General features: G+C 49.9%; 1 protein-coding gene and 1 long non-coding RNA gene across 3 annotated transcripts; one reads left to right on the top strand and one right to left on the bottom strand.

Moving 5' to 3' along the window:
- Positions 1-140: 140 nt before the first annotated feature.
- On the top strand, positions 141-25,183 carry LOC106980565 (uncharacterized). The gene is made up of 4 exons (XR_001431104.3): positions 141-509; positions 2,081-2,217; positions 9,046-9,242; positions 22,796-25,183. It is a non-coding gene; the product is annotated as an uncharacterized LOC106980565 (long non-coding RNA).
- Positions 3,063-15,313, bottom strand: GSDMA (gasdermin A). 2 transcript variants are annotated; one of them, XM_027033844.2, is made up of 12 exons: positions 15,177-15,313; positions 13,466-13,684; positions 13,105-13,285; positions 9,639-9,804; positions 8,747-8,843; positions 8,174-8,221; positions 7,739-7,762; positions 7,202-7,234; positions 6,422-6,576; positions 5,880-5,994; positions 4,722-4,795; positions 3,063-3,997 (listed from the first exon to the last, which is right to left on the bottom strand). In XM_027033844.2, exons 2-12 carry the CDS (start codon positions 13,677-13,679, stop codon positions 3,755-3,757), a joined length of 1,350 nt encoding a protein of 449 aa, XP_026889645.1. In that variant the 5' UTR covers positions 13,680-13,684; positions 15,177-15,313; the 3' UTR covers positions 3,063-3,754. The 2 variants fall into 2 exon arrangements, with proteins under 2 accessions (XP_026889645.1, XP_014934094.1); XM_015078608.3 differs by having other exon boundaries at positions 7,214-7,234.
- Positions 25,184-25,190: the final 7 nt, after the last annotated feature.

Raw genomic sequence — 25,190 nt, 5'->3', positions numbered from 1 at the left:
CGCCAGGCCCGGCGGGCCGAAAGCCGAGTCCACAAAAGGGAAAGAAATCAACAGCCGAGGTGCAGGATGGAGGCGGATCTTCGAGGAAGGAACGGGGAGGAGCCTGTATGGGTTTGCCCCGCTTTCTTTGGAGTGCTTCAGTGTGTTGATTTTCTTGTGTTCCTCTCGGGTGCATTTCCACGCACGTCCACGAGATGTCCCCTCAGCCTCCAATCTGGGTTACCGCGGACTCTTAAGAGCGCCCGAATCGACGTGGAGTAGGTAGGGCCTTATCGTAGAGCAGGGCGTGATGGCGTCATGAGTTGCCGGGCGGTTTCTTGCCCCCACTCGCTCAGTCTGCCCCCAGTTTAGGATAGCGATCGAGATTCTCGAGGCTCGTACTCAACCGCCGTCCAGTGCATCCAGCGCGTGGGCAGAAGCTACGAAAGAGATATGTGAGCCCCGAACTGGAGAGTAGGAGGAACTCAATGGGATTCAGACTTCTTGTCAGATTTTAGCTAGTGCCGAAAGTAAGGCATAGAATCTTTGTAGCCTGGGAAGGCGGATGGGGGTGGGGTGGGGAGGAGAGTACCCTTGTGTACAATCACTCCAGTATAAAATATACGGGACCACTCTATGTGTGGCACAGGGCCAGCATGTTCGGAGCGCGAGGTTATAAAAACAGCCCTAGAATGTAGTCTGCTAGAAGCTCCGCTCTGCCGTGTATTGTGAGGCGGGAGGAAAGCCGGTGGAAGCCCCTATTGGGAGAGGCTTCAGGGAGTCTGCGGGGTGCCTGTTTGCCTCCAGACACTGTAGTGAAACGGGGAGCAGAATAATAGTGTACCTAAAGAGAATCTAAGAATCCCCAGGGGGATGAAGTTGAACCAGAAACCCTGTCCACTTATTTTTCAAAGGAATCTTCCAGTGATTCTGCAGGAGGAGGATACAGGTTCCAACTTCTTAAGACAAAAAACAAACCAAAAAAACCCCTCCCTCCCTAACTTGGAACTTGTATCTCTTCTCTTGATGGAAGTCCTGAGGTGTTTGTTTGTTTGTTTTTTACAGAGTGACAGAAGTATATTAATAGTTAATGTTTAACTTTGCACATAAATCTAGTTTGAAAAAGATATATTAGTAAATAAGGACCTATTTTTTCCCAAACTTTAAAAACTTACACGAAACCTGGGATAAATGTACTGAAATTAGATTTCCTAGGCAGCACTAGAAAACTCTGTGGTGGAAGAGTATTTGCAAAGAGGAAAGCAGCTACAAAATGAGAATTTCAGAACTAGAGGATAATCGATTGAGCTGTCTTTCAGATACAATTTGTGTGACGCTCTTTTCCATGTTTTGGTCCCTTCCAAATTGTGTTATTTTCTAGAAAATCAGCATAAAAAACATTACAGATAATGTCTTATATAAAGACGTCTTATATGCTGATTTTCTAGCAAATAATACAATTAAAAATTACTCCCCAGAGCAAAAATCTGCAATAAAATGTGTAATAGCTTGTGTATAGTAGCTAGTTTAATAAAACATTATCCAAATAATCAGTTACTACTGTTGAAAATTTATAGTAAGAAATATTAAAAACAACAAAAGACTATCTCTGTTCCCAAATTTAGGCCTATTTAAATGATTTTCAATATAGCCTAACCCAATGTAGGGGTTACATTTAATAAAATCTTGCTGACCAGACTTCTAAGACTGTGATTATGTAGGTGGTCCACTAGGATCGGTTGGTTCCCTTGCTTAGCTGAATTATATTAGATTCCTACCATGTGTTTCTCAAATTGAGGAGAATCATTAGGAAAAGATCCATCATCCACATGCTCACATAAAGCCTCTCTCTCCACCTCGTACCCATGTCCCACTCCCTGTAATAAAAACTGTAAGTTAGTTGTGGGAAGTTCTGAGTTTTAAACCAGGTCAGACCCTACAAAACAATCTAGCTCTGTTGTAAGGTCATAGAGAGCAGAGGAATATGTTTTGACCATATTCTTTATATTCAAATGTAGAAAGGATATTGTCTCCCCCTTGTCATACTATTGCTGCAAATAGCTCCTTGAACTAAATGGAAAAACATGTTGTCTGATTTTAGGGAGTATGCCTTGACCAATTCCTCCCTAACTGTCTCTGTGCTGCCTTGGGCTGTGGGATGGATAACAGAACTTTTGAATCATCACTGGAATAAACTCATTAGAGCCTCTTCTTCATAACACCGTATCTGTCACTCAGGTGGGTGAGAAGGGTAAAGGAGAAAACAGACAAGCTTTGTTGTTCATCCTTATGAAGTTACCTTTCTGGATAGTTAGGGTGTTAGATCATCTCTTTATTAAGTATACATCACAAGAGAAAAACAACCAAGTCAGCAGATAATTACTCAGGATGTCTTTGAGCAATGTAGTGAGGCATTGAAAGATGCCCCAGAATGGGGGAGGATGGCTTAACGCAAAGCTTTTGGCAGTTGATCATGAATTCTTGTTGAGTGAGGGAACCAGTCGGGGGAGGGGGGTGGCTATGGAGGGGAGAGTCTGACTCCTGGGGCCAAAAAACTTGGAGAAATTATTCCACCTATAAAACTACTTTAAAAGAAATTGGTGAAAGATGTTAAAACCCAGCTTCAGGCAGAGGAGGATGGTATGAACCCAGTAGTTATATAAGATTGCAGTATCTATATTTGCAGGTCCATATTGTAAGCCCACATTACTTCCTCCCACAACCACCCTGAATTGAGGGCAGAAGAGAGAAAGGTGAAATAAGATAATATCACAATTTCTTTTTAAAAGTTACGGGTCAGTCTTATTCTTGGGTGCTTTTTTTTTTTTTTGAAGACTCATCTGTATTTTCTTTAAAAAAAATTTTTTTTTTTACATTTTATTCATTTTTGGGAGAGAGAGACAGAGACAGAGCACAAGCGGGGGAGGAGCAGAAAGAGAGAGGGAGACACAGAATCCGAAGCAGGCTCCAGGCGCTGAGCTGTCAGCACAGAGCCCGACGCGGGGCTCGAACTCACGAGCTGGGAGATCATGACCTGAGCGGAAGTCAGACGCTTAACCGACTGAGCCACCCAGGCGCCCCTTAAGACTCATCTGTATTTTCTATTTGGTACACTTGAAAGTTGTCCTACTCTTGTTTTGGGTTTGTATCATGAACAAGCCCGTCCCAGTCTCTCAACCCGAGTCCAGAGGACCCTAAAGCCTCCTCTTTGAAGACAACCTGCTTTGATGATCTTCTCACTTTAGAAGCTAGATTCCACATTCTATACCCTCATAAGTTGTTTTCTGGGCATTTCCCAGAATTATACTGCAGGCAGTATAATAGTATTCATGTATATATGATCTATATGTAGTGTGATAAGGTCTACTTTTTTTCTTTGGCAGAAGTTAAAAAAAACACCAGAAGACATTTCACCCAAAGTAAAATAATATTTTCCATTAATGCCAGTAAAACTTGAGTTTTGGAAGCATAAGCAGGAGGGATTGGGATAAGAAATGAATTCGTTTTGGTTTTGCTGAAATGGTTCATGGTTCATAGTTTTAAAAGTTTGAAAGTTTCTACTTTTAGAGGATTTAAGCACCAGCAGATGGGTTGCGGAACTGCAGGGGGAAGGGGAGAGATAGAGCTGGACAAGTGGAAATTGCTTATCTTAGGTGATCAGCTAGGTTTTCTGTCATCTTCAGCCTGGTGGCTCTGAAATACCCTTGGGTGATAAGGACACAGCACAATGAGGTAGGGAGGCATTCAGGAAGCAGGGAGCAAGCGAAGAGGCAAGTTAGGAGGCCTTGGTCAGGAGCTGCAGGAGGGAGAGGCCAGCATAAAGGGCACAGAGGCGGGGCAGGGTGTCTGGGTCCCACATGTACTGGGGGCCCGATCTCTGCACTTCAAGTCCACTCAGCCCCACTAGGGCCTCTGTGAGGGTCAGTTCCTCCTCCCCAAGGGAGGAGAGCAGGTCAGGCTGCAGGGGGAAAACACCCTCTTTATCCTGTAGGAAATTCTGTTCCATTGTGCTCTCCACCTGCAAGGAACCAAAATAGCATGAAAAGAAAGAACTGGAAACGTCTCTTCCTTTCTCCTAACACATAACCACAAAGAGGGCTACCTTTTTCTTATTATAACTCCTCTCATTACATTACAACTCCATGTGGGCCTTTTTTGTTTTTTTAATGTTTATGTATTTTTGAAAGAGAGACAGAGTGTTAGCTGGGGAGGTGCAGAGAGAGAGGGAGACACAGAATCTGAAATGGGCTCCAGGCTCTGAGCTGTCAGCACAGAGCTCAATGAGGGGCTCTAACTCATGAACCATGAGATCATGACCTGAGCTGAAGTTGGACGCTTAACCAACTAAGCCACTCAGGCGCCCCTCCATGTGGGCCTTTTAAAAGCTCTGTACAGTGGCCAGTGCTTTTCTTTTTAGGCCTATTGTACAGATTCAGAGACATTAAGAGATTTGCCCACATCACTTGGCTGTGAATAAGCAAAACCAGAGTTTTCTGACGTCTCAAGCTGAAAAACTTAGATAATGGCACAAAATTTACTCTTCTACTTCTGGTTATAAAATAGCAAAAAAAAAAAAAAAAAAAAAAAGGGAGAACACGGAGAAAAATGAGCATGGGCATGAGCCCCTGTGATATGACAGAGGCCCTTCAGGACAGTCTGTCATTAGGCTCAGTCTGTGTCTTTCCACTGGTTCTAGCTGACTCCCTCCCAAACTCTCTCTAGCACCTGCTGTTTTTTCTCACCAGCTTTAGCTGCACGGGTAGGATCTTTTTCTCCATCGATTTTACCAGCAGCTTCTGTTGGGCTTCACTTAGCTCTGGAGGGAAAAGAAAAGCAGAGAAACAAGTGTGTGGTGTGGGTACGAAGGGGATTACAGACTCGAAATGGATGCCCTTCCAGAACGTCAGTGTTAGTTAATCCACACATTTATCCACGGTTGAATGCTTGCTGCTCTATGCTAGGCACCTTTTCTGGGTGTGTCAGCAAAGTCATACCCCTGCATTCAGGGAACTTGCAGTGTAGTGGAGAAGGCAAAGCCACGTGCAGTGACAATACAGGGTATTAAGGGAGTGATGGAACGATAGCCGAGGGGTCTATTTTGGTCTTGGCATTTGAGGGCAGACTTTTTAAGAGGACAAACATCTCAGCTTACTCCTGAAGGACTAGAGCATTTTTCTAAGGGGCAATGTTTCATGCAGAGGGAAGAAGAGAATTCAGGGCAAGATCAGAAGATGTTACTCTCTGAAATTAGAGCTAACAAATTTCAGAGTGCCTGGATGGCTCAGTCGGTCAAGGGTCTGACTTCAGCTCAGGTCATGATCTCACGGTTCGTGGGTTGGAGCCCCGCGTCAGTGCAGAGCCAGCTCGGGATTCTCTCTCTCCCTCTCTCTCTCTGCCCTTCCCCCACTCACGCTTTCTCTCTCTCAAAATAAATAATAAAATCAAATAAAGCTAACAAATTTTGATACAAAAGTGATGAGCTTAGCCATATGTAGAAATTTTAAATACGTGGCTGGTAAAGCTAGGGTTACTTCCCAACCTCTATTAGCAAGACTAGGCCACCTTCCCAGACTATCCAAGGTGCCCAAGTGATGCCTTAGGAAGGCAACCAATTTTTTAAAATTTTTGTTATTTTATTTTATTAAAACAATCTCTGTGCCCAACGTGGGACTTGAGCTCATGACCCCGAGATCAAGAGTCACATGCTGTACCAACTGAGTCATCCAGGCACCCCTATAACCAAATTCCTTAAATGTAGGTATATACTACTTAACTGTGGTATAATTTGCCTGGCATTCATTCATTCATTCATTCATTCATTTGTATATCTGGGGATTCATTCAGTGATTCATTCCTCTCGCCGAAAATGTATATAAATGAAGACCTTATTCTCCATTTACCTGTTAGGGCTCCAAGGAAATAGAGGATGGCACCCATAGCCTCCTTTGATAGCAAGACATCTTTTGGGAGTGCCTCCAGGGTCACTTCATGTCCTTTGTCTAGAGCCCCTTCAAGCTGTGGGGAAAGGTGGGCAACTAAGTAAGATAACACAATGAAGGGGCCAAGCATAGTGCCTGGCACATAACAGTCCCTGGAGATGTGCTAACTCATGTCCTTGCTTCTTTATCAAGGTACAAAGTCATAAAAAGTACTGGATACCTTGGATTTCTTGGTCCCTGAGCCTTGGACTCTGGAAAGGAAATGTTCCAGTCCTCTTTCCAAGAAAAGGGCCTGCTGGCCTGCTGCCCACCCTCTGTCGTGCCTTCAGGGAATCTGCATCGTTTGCCCTTTTCCAGAGGAATGAGGGAGCAGTGGCCGCCTGGCAGTCTGGGGGGCACCTGGACACCCACCCACTGGAGGGAGACATCCACCTACTGTTGACTCCCCCTGCCAGTTGTGACACCCACACGTGTCTACCAGCAGCCTTTCTCTGCGACCTCACCGTGAGTTCCAGGTCTTGTAGCTCCTTTTTCTTCCCGAGAAGTTTGCTGAGGGAGGTGAGCAGGGAGCTTTGCCCTACTTGGCTCAGCCTTTCCACTTCTTGGATCTCTCTTTGAACTTCTTCTTTTAGTGTCTTGAAGTCCTCAAGTTCCTCCCCTATTGGGATAGTAAACATGGTAAACAAACCATCTGCCATCTGGCAGCCTGCCCATTCAGTCAGCATTCTGCCTGCGGGGCTCCTTCACTCAGCCTCCCTCAAGTCCCTGTGCTCTGCTCCCAGCCTGAGCCTCGCCTCTCTTTCTTCTTGACCAAGGAACAGGATTGTGAAGTTTCTGCTAGCCTTGACTTGTGGAAGGAGTTGTGGTGATGGTCTGGGCAAGGAGGTGGACCAGGACCCACATTAATATCTAAGGGGGGAGTTGATTGTCCCTGGGTTCTCAAGCCCCATTCTGCAGCAGTAGACAATTGATTCCCCTTTCTTCAAAACTCCAGCTAAATTTGAGAAGGAAAGTCTATTTCTCCTTCTTATGAATTAGTTGACAAAGAATGACTTTGGCGACTGAGTGAAGGCTAGCATGGATGGGTCTATATCCATGGACGTGGGTAGATCAAGGTTAGCTTGAATCTTGGCCTGACTCTCCAGGGGCCTTGCATCCTAAGAATATGTCCTGGAGAGTGGCTTCCTGGAAGTAGCTCCAATCACCAGGACCTGGGACTCAGCACTTCCCTTTCCCTCCCTTCACCCCACTGTCTTCATGCCAAAGTCATGGGAGAAACTTACAAAATTCCTTACCAGCATCAGATGCCAGGATAACTGAGGGGGAAAACAAAAAACAAGAATGTACTCCTCCGAAACAGTAGCCATACCCAGGGGATGACACATTAATGGGGGTTAGGAAATGTATCCTGTCTCCTGGGATATCCCAGCCATCTTAAGGCTCCACCTGCTCCATTTGTGGGAGGCAGGAATGGGGCAGGAGAGAAGCTAATGCAACGTGAAAAAGGGCTCCCGGATTGACTGAGTTGGCATCATGGTGACTCAGTGGCTCCCGTCCCGGGTGCTGGGTGTGGATGGCAGAGTTGCAGATGGGACAGGTTATAGCTAAGAAGGCCCTTTGAGGCATCAGACCACCTGGGTATCCTGCCCAAAGACTTCCCCCTTCCACCACTTTTTCCTAAGCTATTGGAATTTCTGCCACATTTTGGGGACAGTTGTTTGCCGAGACCTGCTCTGCCATGTTCCCCGTTGTCAGAAAAAGACTGGAGTTTTAAAAATCTGTGTCAAGAAAGTTGCAGCGAAATGAGAGGAAACACTTACGGGTGAGCTTCTCCTCTGGCTTTTCTGAAGACAGAAACAATGCACATATGTCAGTATAAAACCTATTTGTGCTTTTTTATCTAGAGTGGATGTCAAGGTGGCTTTATCAGTGATCATTATAAAAACACACAGAGACTATGTTAGCTCGCCCCCCCCCCCCCCAATTTGGGAACACACAATGCCTCCAAGTTTCATTTCTGCTTCCAGTGGTGCCTTCTGGTCTGTCTTTCTGGTTCTCTGTCTCTCTAGGGCAGTATTCATGTGCTTCTATCTGTCTTGCCTAAAGTTGGGGATAGATATTTTTGGGGACTTGGGAAACAAAACCAGGGGCTCCTTGGGGGACTATGGTATATGCTGTTAGAGGGTACAGGATTTTAGCAGATGATATCAGGGTTGGGCAGAAGATATGGGAAACCAGGTAGCAATTTCACTTACCTCCAGGAGGGAAGGTTTGCATGTTATCATTGTAGATATGTGGAATATCTGTAAAGGTGCAAGAGAGGGGAGAACAGGAGGACCTTTAACAGCTACCCACCTTCCCTTCTCCATTCTCAAGTCCATGGGCTCTGCTAAGGGCTAGGTAGGTCCCTGTCCCTAAATGCCTCACCTAACCCCCGATCTACCTCTATTGCTAGAAGAACCCTTTTCTTTCTCTGTAAATCCTTTCCCATGACAACACTATTTTCTGCCTTGCATCCTAGTACTGGTGTCTATGGATGTTTCCTCCACTGGCCACAGACTTCTTGAGAGCAGAGGCTGTGCTTGTTCATCTCCGTGTCCCCTTTCCCCAGCTAACGCAGTGCCTAGCACAGAGGAGATGCTCAGAACCCAGGGATTCCTTCACTTCCTCTCCAGAGCAACCTCTGCAGTTCTTTCCCCGGCAGGTGGGCCACATTACAGTACACTCCTGCACTATTCCCTGACTTGCCGCAAGACGGGACCGGGATGCCTTAGTACTAATGCGGGTAATTCTTGTCTTGAGGGGAGAATATGCCAGTGTCTGCTCACCCCACTCATCTTTGCCTTTGACCATCAGCTGTCTCACTCGAAAGGCCAGGATGCAGCCCTTGGGGATGGTTACGGCCTCCTTGTGGTTTATGGATCCCTAGGATCAGACAATGAGGATTTATGAACCTGCAGAGATTCTGAGACATGGGGTGGGGGAGGGGGAAATGAGGAGATAAGAAGTTGAAAACCCTTTACTGGTGTCCCAGATTGTCTTTCCACCAGTCTGGACTTCATGGAATGAGCTTCAAAGCTCTTTTGCATCATCCCACTAACAATCTCTATCTCTCTTCCTGGTTCAGACACATGAAGGAAGTGGCCAGACCTGCTCCGTCACCTGCCTGTGCATCTCTGTCCCACCTGAGAGCTTCCACAGGCCCCGGTGCCTTCTTCCTCTTCGCCATCTGTCTTGTGCTCATCTCCTCTGAGAAGCCTTCCATGACTAATCCTACTCTCAGCTCCAACTCATCCCTTGAAGATTTATACAAACTAGATTTAGGTATGTAGACCATTACTTATTTATGTCGAATTTTCTAAGCCTGTGTTCTCTGGGCTTTAACCTGTGTGTCTCCTCCATGAGACTGAGAACTTTCTAAGAGCAAGGGTGTCTCTCCTGTACGTTGGGAGCACCATGAGGGAAGATCCATGACTATGAGTTTCCCCTTCCTTGATAGCTCCCTGTGGCATTTGGCACAGGGATCTACCCACCCAGGGCACCCTTGCCAGAGAGAGGATTTGTGTCTGGCCGACAGGAGCCTGAATCTTGAAAAGCAGGAAGAACGAGGGGGTCCTTTTTAGTATCCTGGGTGGGCACCGATGAGGTAAAGTTAATGTGTTAACACAGCCTCTAAAGAGAGGCTAAATGTAAGTGTGTGTGCGCGTGTGTGAACCAAACCTGTAGTCCCAACGGGGCGAAGAATGGGAGGGAGAAGCAACCCTCCGCCTTGCCAGCTCTCTCCAGAGTGACCTCCTGCACGGTCTCCACCACCTCCATCACCACATACAAGTTCTCCCCTCGGTTTCGCATCTCCTTCAGGAACGGGTGCTCAGCTGACAGCTTCCTGTGGCAGAGGAAGCATTAAGGAATCAGCCAGAACCTCTCCAGGCATGGGCCATGAGCTTCTCTTTTCTTCGGTCATTCCCAGGAGCTAGGCATGGTGGCGTCAGGGAAAGGGTGAGGACTCTGGAGTAAGACCGAGGCTGAAGCCCAGATCTCCCGCTTACTAGCAGAGCAGTTACTTTTGAGTCTTGGGTGCCTCATCTATAAAATGAGGATAATTACCCTTCCCTGCAGAGTTGCTGAGAGGGAAACTGGGAAATCAGCTGGCACAGCTTCTGGCCCGGAACAGGCCCCTCTGGTTGCTCTTTCCCCCTTTTCCCTCTGCCTTGGGGTGCCTTCCCCTCTCTCCCCCCCACCCCGTTCTTAGCCCTGTTCATCTCTCTGGGGGTCCTTTGTCCCCATCTCTCATCCTGTCTCTGCTATTAACCCTAGTTCCTTTGACCCCATTTGCTTGCCCACATAAACGTGTGCTTTGATCTTTCTACTCCCTCAAATTACCATTCCATTTCTTTCCTTCACTTCTTTGGCAAGTATCTGGAAAGCTACGCCCATACACAGTCTTTACTTCCTGTCCACTCCTAAATTCTTTTATAATTTGGCTTCTGGTTCTCCTCCTCCACTGAAATCCCCAACGACCTCCTGCCCACCAAATTCAAAGACCTTCCCTAACTCTGCACAACACTGACCCCTGCTGGCCAAAACCTCCCTGTGACTCTGTCTCCGGGGCTTCCAGTCCCACTGTGCCACCCTGCTTCTGCTCCCACCCTTTGGGCTTCTGATTCCTATCCGTTCTGTCTACATGTCCTGTGTTAGTTTCTTTGGTTCCCTAAAATTTTACATTCTCTAAGATTCTGTTCTCAGTTCTTTGCTGTCTGAACTCTCTCGAACATCCTCCCCTGCCCCCAACCCCCTTCCTATAGTTTTCATCGTTATATGGCTCACCACCACACAGGGATCTTCACCTGACTTCTCTCCTGAGCTCTGGGCCCTCATTTCTAACTGCCTTAAAATTTTTCTTTTAGGGGCACCTGGGTGGCTTGTCGGTTGAGCATCTGACTCTTGGTATAGGCTCAGGTCATGATCTCATGGTTTCGTGAGTCCGAGCCCTGTGTGGGGTTCCGTGCTGACAGCGCGGAACCTGCTTGGGATTCTCCGTCTCCCTCTCTCTGCCCATCCCCCCACTCACGCTGTATCTGTCTGTCTCAAAATAAATAAATAAACTTAAAAAATTTTTCTTTTAAACTTGAGATATAATTGACATATAACATCATATTGGTTTTAGATGTCCAACATATGCAATGCAGTGTCGTTAACTGTGGCCCCTCCGCTAATGTCTCACCGGACCCGCAAACTCAAAACGTCCAAAAGGGACTTACAATCTTTCTCTCCAAATACACTTCTAAAATCAGGCTTCTTGTTTCTGTTAATGTCATCACTTGGGTCAAATCTTAGAGTTATCTTTTTAAAATTCTCACGTATTTAATTAATTAATTAATTTTGATAAAAGTTGTATACGCTTAAGGTATATGACATGGTTTTTTTAAGTTTATTTTTTTAGTACTCTGTACACCTAATGTAGGGCTTGAACCCACAACCCCAAGATCAAGAGCTGCACGCTCTTCCGACTGAGCCAGCCAGGTGCCCCACAACGTGTTTCGATGGACATATACATAGACAAATGATTACTACAGTTGAGCTAATTAACATATCCATCTCCTTACATAGTTACCGTTTTGTGTGTGTGTGTGTGTGTGTGAGTGTGGTGAGAGCACCTGAAATCTACCCTCTTAGCAAATTTCCAGTGTACAGTATAGAGTTATGAACTGTCATCATCCTGCTGTACATCGGATCTCCATCTTTGACGAAACCTTCTCCCTCACCCTGCAGTCGGCTGTCAAGTCCAGTCTATTCTGTCACCCCAGAGGTCCCCCAGCCCCAACGGTTCCCCCCTCTTTATTCTGACTGCTCTTCCCTCATTTTATATCTCAGATCCTCATTTTGTATCTCAGATGGACAATGGAACGGTGTCTTGCCTAGTCTGCCTCCTTCCAACTCCTGTCCCTCCTCCTCTAGCTTCCTTTCATGTGGCCAGATTAATCATGACACATCAAGGTGTCATCAGGGTCCCCCTGAAGCCTACAGAATAGTTCCACCTCCTTGACCAGACACCTGGGCCCTCCATGGTCTAGGCCTCCCTACCACCTCCCACTTGCTCTACTCTTACCTTTTCTGCTCCTGCCAAACCAGCTCTTCATTCTCCCTAGAGGTTCTGAGGTTTCTCACCCATGTGCCTTTGTAATGTCCTTCTCCCAGACTTGCATGTTCAATTTCTACTCATCCTTCAAAGCCTAGATCATGGGCTGCCTCCTCTGAAGTCCTTCTTCATTTCCCCAGCCAGAAGTCCCTCTGGCCTGCCACAAAACTCAGGCAAAGTCCTTCTCACTTACTACTTACTACTTACTACTTGGCACTTACTACTTCTCACCTTGGATTGATTATAGTCACTGTTGTACATCTCTCCTGCCCCCAACTCCTAGATTGCAAGGTTCTTGGACAAAGATGTCCTAGTGCACCCTGGCACCTAGTAGGGTATTTTGTACTCAGTGAGACTATATAAATATTTACTGGGTGACTTTCTAAGCACCCCAGCCCTTCCTTCCTGCCTCCCCAGTCCTCATCTCCTTCTTTCAACCACTACTTAACTAACTTAAAAGTTAGTTCCCTGTCAAGCCAAACATCTGAGATGTCCAGACTACCACATCGACATGGCATCTGCCACACCCCTTGTGTTGCTGGGGCAGCATTCCCGAGGGCACCTGGTGTGTGGATGGGACTGAGCAGATGGCTTGATTTATGGGAGCAGAACTCTGTGCCCAAGCTTCACTAGGGAGCAGTTAAGACCCTTTCCTTTTTTAGTGTATTTTATAGAGTCATAGTTTAGGAAGGAGCCCTAGAGATTTTCGTTGAACCCCATCATTTTTCAGGAAAGAAAACTGAGGTTCTGAGAGGACAAGTGATTTTTCCAAGGTCACACGGCAAGTTAACGTGACCATACGCATCCTCATGTGTGTATATGATAGTAGGGGGGTGGTACTGGAGGTAGCGGAAGGATGGGGGGAATGGTTAGGGAATGGCCTGGAGGCACTCATGGGCCAGAAGGGTCATCTTCAAGAACTCTCCTGTGGTGACCACATAGGTGAAGGTCAGTGTGAAGGCCCTGCCCTTTAGCTCAGGGCCCAAAGCACCCTTTCCAGGCACCACCCACCCCATCCTGATAGCCCTCCAGCCCTTTCATTCTCACCTCTCCTGGTGCAAGGTCTCCAGAGCCTTGGGAGCCACACTGAGTGTCTGGACCTCCAGGGTACTGCTTCTGGACAGCCCTGCAGTCCCCGTCACCTTGACTGTCTTTGGCATGTCCACTTCTCCCTCCACTCGGGCATCCAGCATATTCTTAAAGCTAAAGTTCCCAGAGTCTGTTGGATCTGCAGGAGAGAGAAGATGAAAGGGGCCAGGCTGGCAGGCGTTCCTCTTCCCTCGCCTTCTGGGAGAACTTTGGGCTACAGGACACCAAACCACATCTGGGCAGAGGGAGCTTTGGGCTCCTCCTCACAAGCCAGTGCCTGGCCCCACCCCTCCGTCCTCAACCCCGTGTCCAGACTAACCTGAAGGTGAGCTGCCAGGCTCAAGCACATCCAGGAGGGTGTAGTCAGTGCGGACATATCGGGCACCCCAGAAGAGAGTGCTCTTTCTCTTCCTCAGCACCAGGCAGAAGGGATGGAAGCGCTTGAAGTCTATGAGGCTGTCAAGGGGTGTCAGGTCCCCTCTAGGGTTTAGCTGTCTGGCCAGGGCCCGGGTGACATTTTCAAATATGGTCATTTTCTCTGTGGGGGTTGGGGGGAGACAGGAGAGTGACAAGTTGGGAGACCAGGACATGGGAAGGCCCCTGCAGAGAGAGATGGGGCTCAGGGTGTATGTGGGGGGTGGGGCTTCAAGATGCCTGGATTCTAGGAATGTCAGAGCTGAAAGGAGCTAAAGGAGTCTTCTCTTTACGACGAGGAGACACAGCCCTGAGAGCTGAGACAACTTTCCCGAAGTCACAGGGCTGCTTAGAGAAGCCAGGCCTTCCCTCTGTTTGCCAAGGGCTCTTTGCTCACCCTGTATTCATTTTCTTCATGGACTCGGAGCCTGGCTAGAGCATTTCATTAGTGCTGCAAGTAAAGTTCCTCTCATACAGCTGTGCCCACCTCGTCTTCCCCAGAGAACTGTGACAGTGGGGACCTGGGATGCCAGGGAAGGAGGCAGCCACCACTGGTGCCGAGGGCCTGAGGAGGCAGATGCTGTTTACCTGCCCCGGTTGTCCTTTCTTTGGGTGGGGGGGTCACTTCCCTGTACCCTGTACTTCCCTTGTGCCCACCTCCTGGTTCTTGGGCGCGAGTAGACCCACTTCCCTCCAGGTGCTACCCAATACACCCAGGCATTTGCCTTTGCTCCCTCTGCTTATAATACGCCCCCTTCCAATCCCTATTCATTAAGATTCATTTTGGGCCACCTCTTTGGTGACTCCCTTCTCACTCCTCTCCAGGCAGCTGGTGACTCTATCCTGTGTCCCCAAAGCACTTTGTACATGCCATTCCGAAACACCTGCAATGTCATGTTGTTGTGATCTGTGCACCTGACTCTCGCCTACTTGATTGTGGCCTCCCAGAGGGCAGGAAATGGGTCTTAGTCATCCCTGTAGCATCAGCACCAAGCACAGTGCCTGGTGCAGACCTGGAGCTTGGCAAATGTGTGTGGAAACAATGAATGAAGAAATGAATGAATGTGGCCCTGGGAGGCACATACTGGGGTGAGAGGGCCCTGGAGAATGTGGGGTTTGCAAGAGCCTGACCTTCAGAGTCTTAGGTTTCTGTCTTTGAGGTTCAAGTCCAGGTGCTTTGGCTGGGTGGCCAGCTGGCACAGCTGGATTATTCCTGTGGCTGTAAGAGGACACAGCAGCTGGCCTGGAACTGCCTCACAGCCCCCTTGGGCACCTCACAGAGTCAGGGAAGCAGGAGGCACACGTACAGGTGCATGGGACCAGCCTGCCAACTGCATGGGCTCCAGTGTGCCTTTTTTACTCCTCATTCCTGGAAGGGCCAGGCCAGGCCAACCTCCTGGGGCCAGCCAGATGCCTTTGGGAAGGGATCAGGTGAGTGCTGTCTCCTCCTCACCAGAGAGGAGCTCACAGGACCACTCCTCACTTCTCTCTCCAAGGCCTATGAAGACACCTACCCCCCAGGGCTCTAGGGGACTTCTAGGCCCTTCTCTTCCCACCCATGTTCTTGTTCATCCCTCGAACACCCCCCACCTCCCCTGCTGTCATCAGGCTCTTACCAGAGAGCAGTTCTAGGTTCTGTCCAGCAGCCGGCTCTCAGTCTGTAGGTTGAGAGAGTGACTATCCCTCACCAGGACAGGCTGCCGCTTTATGCTTCTCTGGAGGCAAGGATGTAGGCTTCCAGGGACCCCGCCTGCCCCAGTGACCCCACCCCTATCCTGCTCTACTTCCAGGAGAACAGCATCAACCTGTTCCACGTGTGCCCTGCCCCGGGCCCTGGGCCCTGGCCTCCTGAGGGCTGAGGGGGTGGGGAGCTGCCAGACAGGTGCCAGCGTGGGTGGAGGGAGCCAGACCAGATAGAGGTGGCCACTGAAGGTTGGCTTCATGGGCTGAGAGGAGAGGAAAGAAGGCACGTTTGGGAGAGGGGCAACAGAGAGGCAGTGGGAGGTGTGCGCGCGCACGCACGTGTGTGTGCGTGTGCGTGCAGGTGTGATGAAGGCGGCATCTCTGTTATGTCATCATTGTGGTCATCAGGAAGTATGTAGGATACATGGTAAGGCCTTGTGGGCATGATAAAGGGATAAGAAACCCCGTGTGTCCACAGATCCCAGCAGAAAGAGCAGCTGAGAAGCTGTCCCGCATCTCTCTGCTGGTCTGCCTGCACATCACTCCCTCCCTCCCTTGGTTTTTGCTGCATATACATATCTGTGGCGCTGCTAGCTGCCTGTGCTTGTGTAGGCAGAGATGTAGATAGACCAAGGGGTTTCCTGCTGCTCTGTGTTCAGCGTGTCTGCTCCTCATGGAGTATCGTACCCACACTTACACGCACATGCACAGGCAGAGGCAGAGCGGAATTAGTGGCAAGGCTATAGAGCATGTCTGCTTCGGGAGTTGTTCTTAAGTCTGTGCCTAGAAGGAATTTCAAAAGGGACTTTACACACCTGGTTGGGTTTCTAGATGACAAATCAAGACATTTCCAAGCAAGACTCCTTTAGTGTTGGGACACGAGTCAACGTCTGCATGCGTATATAACCTGAATACAACTGAGTCTGTTTTCATGCTCTAACTTTGAGGCTCTCCTCAGTACCACTCATCCAATAGGAAATGCAGCCTTGAAAACCACGAAGGCAAGTTATATGTTTATTGAAAGTTTTCTTCTTTTTTAAAAAAGCTTTTTTTAAAAGTTAATATATTTTGAGGGAGAGAGAGAGAGAGTGTGAGTGTGAGCAAGAGGGGCAGAGAGACAGGGAGAGAGAGAATCTCAAGCAGGCTCCATATGCTCAGCGCAGAGCTCGACATGGGACTCGAACCCATGAACTGTGATGTCATGACCTGAGCTGAAATCAAGAGTTGGATGCTTAACCGATTGAGCCACCCAGGCACCCACCCTGTCTGGAGGTTTTCTTGAGGGGCTGGTGGTTAATGGGGGAGATCGGACCACACCACACTCAACAAAACTCCCTAAAAACTGAATTACAACTCTGTCTCCAAAGTCTCATTCAATATGACAAATGCTCCCAAATCTCTCTGTGTCATAAAACAAAACCTTCTGGGTCTCTAGTCCCTGCCCCCTATCTTCTGGCTCACCTTCCTTCCTGTACCCCAGACCTCTCTTGTGGGGCCATCTACCACTTCCTCCTTCAACAGCTCCAACCAAGGGCTTGGCTGTGTGGGAAGGCTGTCTTTAGTCATTCAGTCTCTGTCACATGGGCGCATGTGTGCAGAAATAGGTGTATGTGCTATATTCTTTCCATCTCTACCTGTTGTCCTGGTTCTTCCTGGATTTCCATCTCTTCCTTTCTGTGGCTCTTAATCACTGCATTGATGTGACTGATGCCACTGCAATCCAGCATATAGTCCTGGGCTGTGCAGTCTCTCAAAATTTACTTATTTTTATTTTTTAAAAGTTTTTTTTTTTTTAATTTATTTTGAGAGAGAGATAGAGAGCAAGTGGGAGAGGGGCAGGGAGGGAGGGAAACAGGATCCCAAGCAGGTTCTGTGCTGTTAGCGCAGAGCCCAGTCTGGGGCTTGAACTCACAAACCATGAGATCATGACCTAAGCCAAAGTCAAGAGTCGTAGGCTTAACTGATTGAGCCACCCAGGCACCCACCCCTCTCATCCTTTAGATGGCCCCCTCCCCATCTTCTCACTGGCCCACCATTGCCTCAGTGAGACTTGGGAGTTTCTTGTTGGTGTCTACCCTCTTTCCACTGGCTGCAGGCCAAGGTTTCCAGTCCAGGCCATCCTCCAAAGATCCGGAGGGCAGTGATTTCAAGAAGCCACATGTGTATCTGCTCTCTCTGAGGACCTCAAAAGCCATTTGGCCAGCTTTCTCTCCTCTGACCTGGAAGTCTTGCTCCTTTCATTTCTCTTGCCCTCCTTCATTCATTCTGGACTCTACCAGACTTGCCCTTGTTCTCCTCATGCCACTCCATTCCACCTCTGTCTCATTGAACCATCCGCCAAACTGCCTAATGGCGTTCAGAAAGGGTGGCTTTGAGGGTTCAATGCAAAGAGAAGAAATAAGGGCTTGCGGGGTCAGCTAGGTTAAAGATCTTGTACTTTGAGAATAAAAATAACCATGTCAGGCTTGTTCCTGTGCTGCTCCTCACCCCCCCCTCCACCCCGCCCCCCCATCTGGATGCTTTGTAATTTTTGTTATTTTCCCAGTCCCCCTGCCTCATAGTCTTACGGATCAGGCCTCTTCCAGAGGCTCCTTTTCCTCAGAGTCCTGGTTTACAATCAGAGGAATCTGGGATATAATTTAAATTGTGCTGGAAGAGATTTAATTTAGACTAATTTGTAAGAACTCTTTAGGTGAATTTAAAATGACTTACTGAAAACAGGAGGCTGGGTGGTGCTTGGTGCTGTTTTAGGCGGCAGGCTTTGCTCTCTATCTCCCTCTGGTGGTCACTCAACAGAGGTAATGGCGATAATCACCCTTACTGTGGGCACCAAGCTTGTAATTTGCATGTAGTTGCTAGGAGATGGGGATGAGGGAAGGGAGCTGGCCTAGGGGAGGAAGCCACCTGTTCTCTGGGAACCTGAATGCCTCTCTGACCCATAGAGTGCATTGCAGATACAGACATTGGGACAGGTTGTTATTTCCTTACCCATTTTCCTTTTATTATTGTTGATTTTCTCAAGAAGAGGCCAAAGAGGACAGAGATGAGGTAGGCTGGTGGAGTTCAGAAGGGTGGAAGGTACTGATCCTGGCAAGAATGGGAAGAAGCTGGCACAGACATACTGCCAGATCTTCTCTGAGTAGAAAGAGGTGAAAGGGCTAGGGAGGAAGGCAGGCTGAAATGGAGGTGTAACCCTCTGGTAGAAGGGCAGGAAGAACATGCCTCAGAGGCATTGTATTTTATATTTCCTATGGGAGGTTGGAAGTTTTCGGGTGTAGATTGCAGACTGGGAGCTATACTTCCATAAATTCTCCTTTCTGAACAAAGTAAAACCCCCATAATTCTTTCTTATCCCCTAAAATACTTTGAGGGTTTTTCCCAAATTCCCAAATCAGCTTTGGAACCCAAGACACCTCCAAACTCCTGGCTGAGTAGACATTGTTCAGGGTCTTGTGACACTTCCTCAACCCAAAGTTGTACTGAAGAACTACAAAAGTGTGTCAAACTTCAAGGTGTCAGCCCTCGCCGTCCCCAGCCCTCCGCTGCCAACCCCTCTATGAGGTTGGTTTGGGCAAGGAGGCCACTGCCAACACCCAGTCCAAATCCAGGGATGCCTCCTCTGTCAGCTGATCACCCCCAGCGCCCCAGCTCTTCCTGAGTCCCTCAAGATGCACCTGGGGTAGGTGTTGGTGCTCCTGTTCATGTCATGGTTGACAGAAGAGAAGCTCTCCTCCTTGGCTGTGATTGCTAGGCCCCTCCTGATAAGACAGAGCCCCCAGATCCTTGTAAAAGATACTGGGTGCCAGATGGAGCCTTTGAAGGTCTGCCTCCAAGAGAACTTGGAGCTGAAGTGCCTGTCCATTTCACCAGCTCCCCTGGGTCTGTGCAGAGCCCCACTCTGCTTTCCCTAGCCCTAGTAGGGGAAAGCGGATGTTCAGGCCTTTCAGCACTTGAAAGACAAGAGGCATACAGGGCACAGAGTGGTGACAAAGCATTGTGGTCTCTGGTATAGAGGGGTCCATCCCTGGTATGTCAAGGCTGCAGAGTCCCACCAGGGCATGGGTCACCTTCAGCTCTGGCCAGGAAATCCCTGAGCAGTTTGAAGTGAGGGCAGAAGAGCCCTACCACCCCCTAGAAGAAATTCTGGTCCAGAGTGTTCTCCATCTGCACAACAGAGAATAAGCATCACGGGATGGTTTGCATTTGGGGAACCACCAGCTTCAGAGGTGATCTGCAGTAAAATTTTAAGTTCTAGCCCCTGACCCCACCCTTGACCCCCTCTGCCCATTAGTGCTAGAGTTGAGCAGAAGCGGGCACAGATTAAGAGTCTGGAGACCTGAGTTCCATAGACAGCTCTGCTAGGAGCCTGTTGTGTGGCCCCAGAGAAGTACCTTCCTCTCTCTGGGCCAGAGAGGTCATCTGTGATGGAGGGGGTGGAGCTGCATGAACTTCCGGATCTCTTCTAGTGCTCAAACTCCATTTTACCCTAGTTGTCATCCCTCACACCTGTCCTGCAATCCCCAGGCCCCTCACCAGCTCTGTCTGTAGGAAAGGACTTCTTTCTGCACAGACATAGCAGCGGCTGGTGCTCCTCGCTCAACGCTGAAGAGGGAAAAGGAGAGGAGGTGGTGTGAGAGACATGAGCATGTTCTCTCTCCCTCTCTTGGTGGGCAGGAGATTGTAAGGCAGCTCGGGGGGCTAACTGTGTGTGTGTGTGTGTGTGTGTGTGTGTGTGTGTGTGTGTGTGTGTTGGCTGGGGCAGCAGATTCACTCCCCTCCAGGAGAGAATGAGAGAAGATCCCTGTAAGAATATGTATTCTCCTTTCTTTGGGGGAAAAATGAATGGAGGCTAGGTGGGCTTACACCTTTTGCTTTTTCCTTGGGAGAAGGGAATGACAGGGGTTGGACCCTGATTGATCTGCTTGTAGCTTGGTTGCATGGGCATGCAACCTATGAAGTCACACAGGACCCCAGCTTGGTTTAATGCTTTCCTGTTGCCATCTTGAAGAATAACTCTTTTTTTGTTTTAATTAAAGTTTATTTATTTATTTTGAGAGAGAGAGAGAGAGAGAGAGAGAGCGAGTGCACAAGTAGGGGAGGAGCAGAAAGAGAGGGAGAGAGAGAATCCCAAGCAGGCCCCATGCAGTAAGTGCAAGCCTGCTGGGGGGGCTCAAACTCACAAACCCTGAGATCATGACCTGAGCCGAAATCAAGAATTGGAGGCTTAACCAACTGAGCCACCCAAGCACCTTTTGAATAATAATTCTTAATCATTTTAAGCAAGAACTCCTCTAGGTTTTATTCTTCACTGAGATCTGTAAATTACGTTGCAGGTCTGGCTTGTTACCACTGGGTCTAAGCCAGGAGGCCTGTCAGTCACATGAGGGAGGGACACCCAACCCCACTCCCGCCCCTCAGCAGAGCCCCTAGCAGGTAGAGGATGTACCCAGCAAGCATGGTGTTGAGTTGACTAGAAGTCTCCAGCAGTCATTCAGAGGACTGAGACCCTGGCCCTGCCCCTTGGACTCCCAGAATCTCTGGGTCACCAAGATTCAGGACCCCATCCATCAGGCAGAGAGTATGGGAAATGATCAGCTAGAGACTCCTACAGCTGGAAAGACAGGGAAGTTCCTGAGGAGAGGGAGAGTTCTCCCTGCACAGAGAGCAGACTCCCTCAGGGCAGGGCCCCAGTCTCTCCCTCAACTTAAAGGAGCCTTCCTCCAAGTGCGCTGAGATCTCCCTGGAGAGGCAGGCGGGTCACCCCATCCAGCCCACAAGGGCCCCAGCTCCCTCAGCTCCGCCCAGGCTACCAAGCCACGCCCCTACCATCTTAAGCCCCGCCCCCCACGATGCCCACCGGGGTCCCGGTCCTGCGCCCTATGCTCACAGTCTGGCCTCACCACTCTAGCCTCCTCCAGATCTTCCATGTCACCCCTCCCCGGCCTCCTACACTGCGCTTGCCCCGCCCAGGCCCCTTCCTAACCCCAGCGCCCCAGCCCAGCCCCCGGGTCCCCCTACTCCCGCAGCATCCACTCCTTAGCTGGGCAGCCGCTGTTCCGGGTTTCAATGCCAGCCGCTCCTCCTCCCCTTCAGCCCGCAGCGCCAGATACTCCGTGTGTTCCCGGCTCAGGCCTAGGTGAGTGAGGGTGCAGGACAGTGGTGACCAGGACCCTATCCCGCTCTACCAGTCTCGTCTTGACTTCACTCAGCGGGTCCCCCGCCCCCAGGCACAGAGACCACCTTCTGAGCCTTGGCGTTCCGTGCCCTCCCGCAGGTACCCCTCCCCAGGGGAAGATGATCGGGGCTGGTCTGGTGTTGGGTGCCCGGGAGCTCAGCTCCTTACGCTAGCTTCCAGTGGGCACTGAAGATCCTGCAGAGGGCAGAGGGACACACCCCGTCACCACGAGTGGCTGCGATAGAGCAGTCCCACGAAGGGTTGGGGACAGCTGACGATGGGAACGGGACAGAGGGTGGAGCAGGGAAGGAAAGCCCAACTGAGACCGGGAAACCTGGGTGCACCACTGGACTTTGCCCAGGTAGTTTCCCAAACACTCCAGGGTGGGGAGTGCAGATGCACTGTAGCCCTCCTTACAGGATTCCAGTGAGACAATAGATGGAAACATCCTCAGACCTTTAGAAAAGAGAAGAGGGGAGTTGTAAAAGATGAGGGTGCTGTTATTAGGGGAACTAGGTGAGAGGCAGGTATGGAGGAGAAGAGGGTAGGTTGCCCTGATGGTGGGCAGGGATGCAGGGGAGAGTGCAGGGCTGTGGGAGGGGAGGAGAGGGGCAAGTGTGAGCAAGGATGGGGGTGGGACAGGGGAAGCATCTTGGAGATTGCCAGCTTGGAACCCCACAGCAGTGGGGAGGGGGATGGAATGCCCCCTCCAGCCTTGCCCTCCTTCTCCAGGGTGGCTTCCTCCAGCTCCTCCCCAGCCTTGGCCACCTCGAACATACAGGTTCTGCGTCATGCTCCCAAAGATTCTTCAGCTCTTGTGGTGGGTGGAGTGGGGCCGGCTCTGAGTGGGCGGGGCCCTCTTCCTAGCCACCTCCGGCTCCCTCATTTGCACCCCTGGATCCACCTTGTTTCTCCCTATCCCTCCCTTGTCCCTTCCCCTTAGAAGGGTGTGTGTGTGAGTCCCAGAGGGATAGGGGCCCTGAGGTTCTAGTCCTGTTAATTTCTTCCCTGACTCCTTGTATGACCTTGGGCAACTCACCACCCCTCTCTGAAGATCACTGCCAGCTCTGACAGCTGGTGCTGCTCTCATGGGGGCACGCCCCTGGGTGCCAGCCCCTCTCACCTGGCCTGGTTCCTCAACCTGCTTCCCTATGTCACTTCGCAGTGTTTTCTTGGTTCTAGAGGACATACATGCTCTTGTGCTTGTTCCCACACGTCCCTTGCAAGAAACTTCCTTGATGGTCTGACTCTGCATGATAAAATTGTCCCTGACCCCAAAAGTGAATGAGAATTGAGAGCTGACCTCAGACATTCATTTGAGTATGGGACACAAAGGTTTTTTTTTTTTGTTTTTGTTTTGTTTGTTTGTTTGTTTAGCATTCTAGAAGAGGAAGATAGTGATGGCCCGGAGTGCAGAAATGAGTATTGTGACCGGGAGCAGATAAGCTAGATTCCAGGGACTTGGAGATGTGTGGGCGTATGGTAGCAGTAGACCTGGAATGAGGAGAGAGAGACAAAAACTGAGAAGTACCGTAATGTGCTAACTTGAAGTATTGGAGACACCAGAGCCATCTTCACCCATCCAAAGGGCTGTGGTGTCCAAGAGAGATGGGCTTGAACTTTAGTGTTTGCTTTCAATGCCCCTCTGGGCTCACATGACCCCTGTGCCTGCCACTATCACCCGGGCTGCCATCACTAGCCTGTCAGACCCCCAAATGTGGATACCATGACGTCCTCATCTTTGTATCTGCAGTGCCTGGCATGTAGTAGTAACTCAATAAACGTTTGTCGAATGCATGAATGGGCTTGTCTTGGCATCTGTTTTGGGAGCTCAAGGCCTCGCTCTGCTTTGCTTCCTGCCTTCCTGATTTGGGGGAGCCGTTGCTCATAGGCAGCAAGCTTGCTGGTGACAAAGACCCAGCAAGATGAGGTAAAACTGTTTGTAGTCGGAACTCCCCTGGGTCTAATGGGGGAGGCACAGCCCTCCCCTTGGAATAAGCTGTTGGGTTGCTTCTGGTTTTGATGCGGATATGCCCTCCCCTCTGTAGGAGAGCTCAGTGTTGCACTCGAAATGTCTGCATGTGAGCCCAAGACAGGAAGGGTGGGGGCTGCACCCCACCCATTGCTCCTTAACTGCCTCCCTCGGCTCCTGGGTACTCAGTCTGCTCTCTGTTCACTTCCTTTTGTAGATAACGTGGCTTTGTAGATGCTCAAGTCTCTGTGTCTGGGGTAGGTCTTGGTCTCCCCAGCTTCAGAGCTCCCCAGAGAGAAAAGACCCTATTTCTTCCATAAGCCTGGGAGTTCCCCGAGAGTTAGGTTCCTGTCTCTCCCCCTCAGACCGGGAGCTCCCTCAGGGCCGCCCCAGGCTTCTGCTCTGCAGGGCAGGAAGAAATTGGTTTTGGAAGAGCTGAGCGAGGGACTCCTCTTCTCCCACACCTACATACAGCCTGCTGGCTCCAGGATGCTGCATGTGGGTGCTAAGCTGGGTCCTGCCCCAGACCTCCTGGGTTCTTCTGGACCAGGTGTGTGGCTGGGCTCTCTTGGCACCTGGCAGCTTCGTTCCTGGCTCCCGCATGTCCCGGTAGGAGAGGTTGGTCTTGATGGAGTGCATCTGTACCAGCCCGAAGTGTGAGAAGCAGACAGCAAAAATGAAACCGGCCAGCTGCCTACTTGGCATCTCAGAACATGGGTCCTATGATCTTTGGTCCCCGGTGGAGATAAGGATGGGGGAGAAACCAGTTATCTTACCCCTTGCTGCCTGCCTGGTGGACAAGCACAACTCAGAGGCCAGAGTGCAGAGGGAAGGGCTGAGGGCTTCAGTGATTGTTGCTCTGGGAGGGAGCATCTCTGAGTCTGTGGAGGCCCCACTCTGTCCAGCGTCCTATAATGTGCTGAGCTGAAGCTATAGCTTCTGATGCCCCCCTCCCACCAATTTCCGACTCAGGGACCCCAGCTGACGGGGGTAAAGGGGTCTCTCCCTAGGGAGAGGAGCCAATGAAGCATCTCCCCTGCCATCTCCATCTTCTGCCCCACTTGCCCTCCCTCTCCCTCTCCTGCCCTAGAACGCAAGAGGGAAAGGAATTTGAGCCAGAAGGGGCCATGGGGATAACTACCAAGATGACACTATCCAGGGCTCTAGGACCCTTCCTCACTTGGGTTCCAGGCAAAGTTTCCCTCCCTGGATCCTTTCCCATCTGTGCTCAACTCTGAGAATTGGGGTTAGGTGTCTGGGCAGGGGAACCAACTCTGCAGATCTTAAAGGTGTCGTTTCTGCTGCTTGGGATGACAGGAAGTCAAATGAGGCTCCAGAGATGGACACAGATAATAGAGACTCGGGGCCCCACCTGTCCCCCAGGCTCCCACTCCCATAGGCCTACACAGTCTGTTTCCCAGGATCCAGTGAGATGTGTCCCAGCCTGATTCCAGGAGCGGGTGGGTGAGCAGACTGGGACAGACAGTGGCAGGGGAGAAACTGATGGAGGGTATGATAGGATTTGGGCCAAGATTCCAAGGCCCAGGCCAGGGTGTGGCTGGGGTGGAGGTCAAACTGCAGCTGGAAACTGTCCACACTCTAGTTCTTTCCCTGTCCCTGAGCATCCCTGGAAGTGGGGAGGCCCATGTCTCCTGAGAAAAGGGGATGGGGGGTGGGTCTCAGGTTTTTCTGAAATGAGTCAAGTTGAGACTTCCTGAATGATATGAGGGACCTCAGCCTTGGAGTGGTGGAGGGAGCCTCAGAGATGGCAAGAGAAGGGGCTGGGGATGCTGGAAAGGA

The sequence above is a fragment of the Acinonyx jubatus genome, chromosome E1, assembly GCF_027475565.1.
Source record: "Acinonyx jubatus isolate Ajub_Pintada_27869175 chromosome E1, VMU_Ajub_asm_v1.0, whole genome shotgun sequence".
Taxonomy (NCBI): Eukaryota; Metazoa; Chordata; class Mammalia; order Carnivora; family Felidae; genus Acinonyx; species Acinonyx jubatus.
This window is presented reverse-complemented; position numbering and strand designations above follow the sequence as displayed.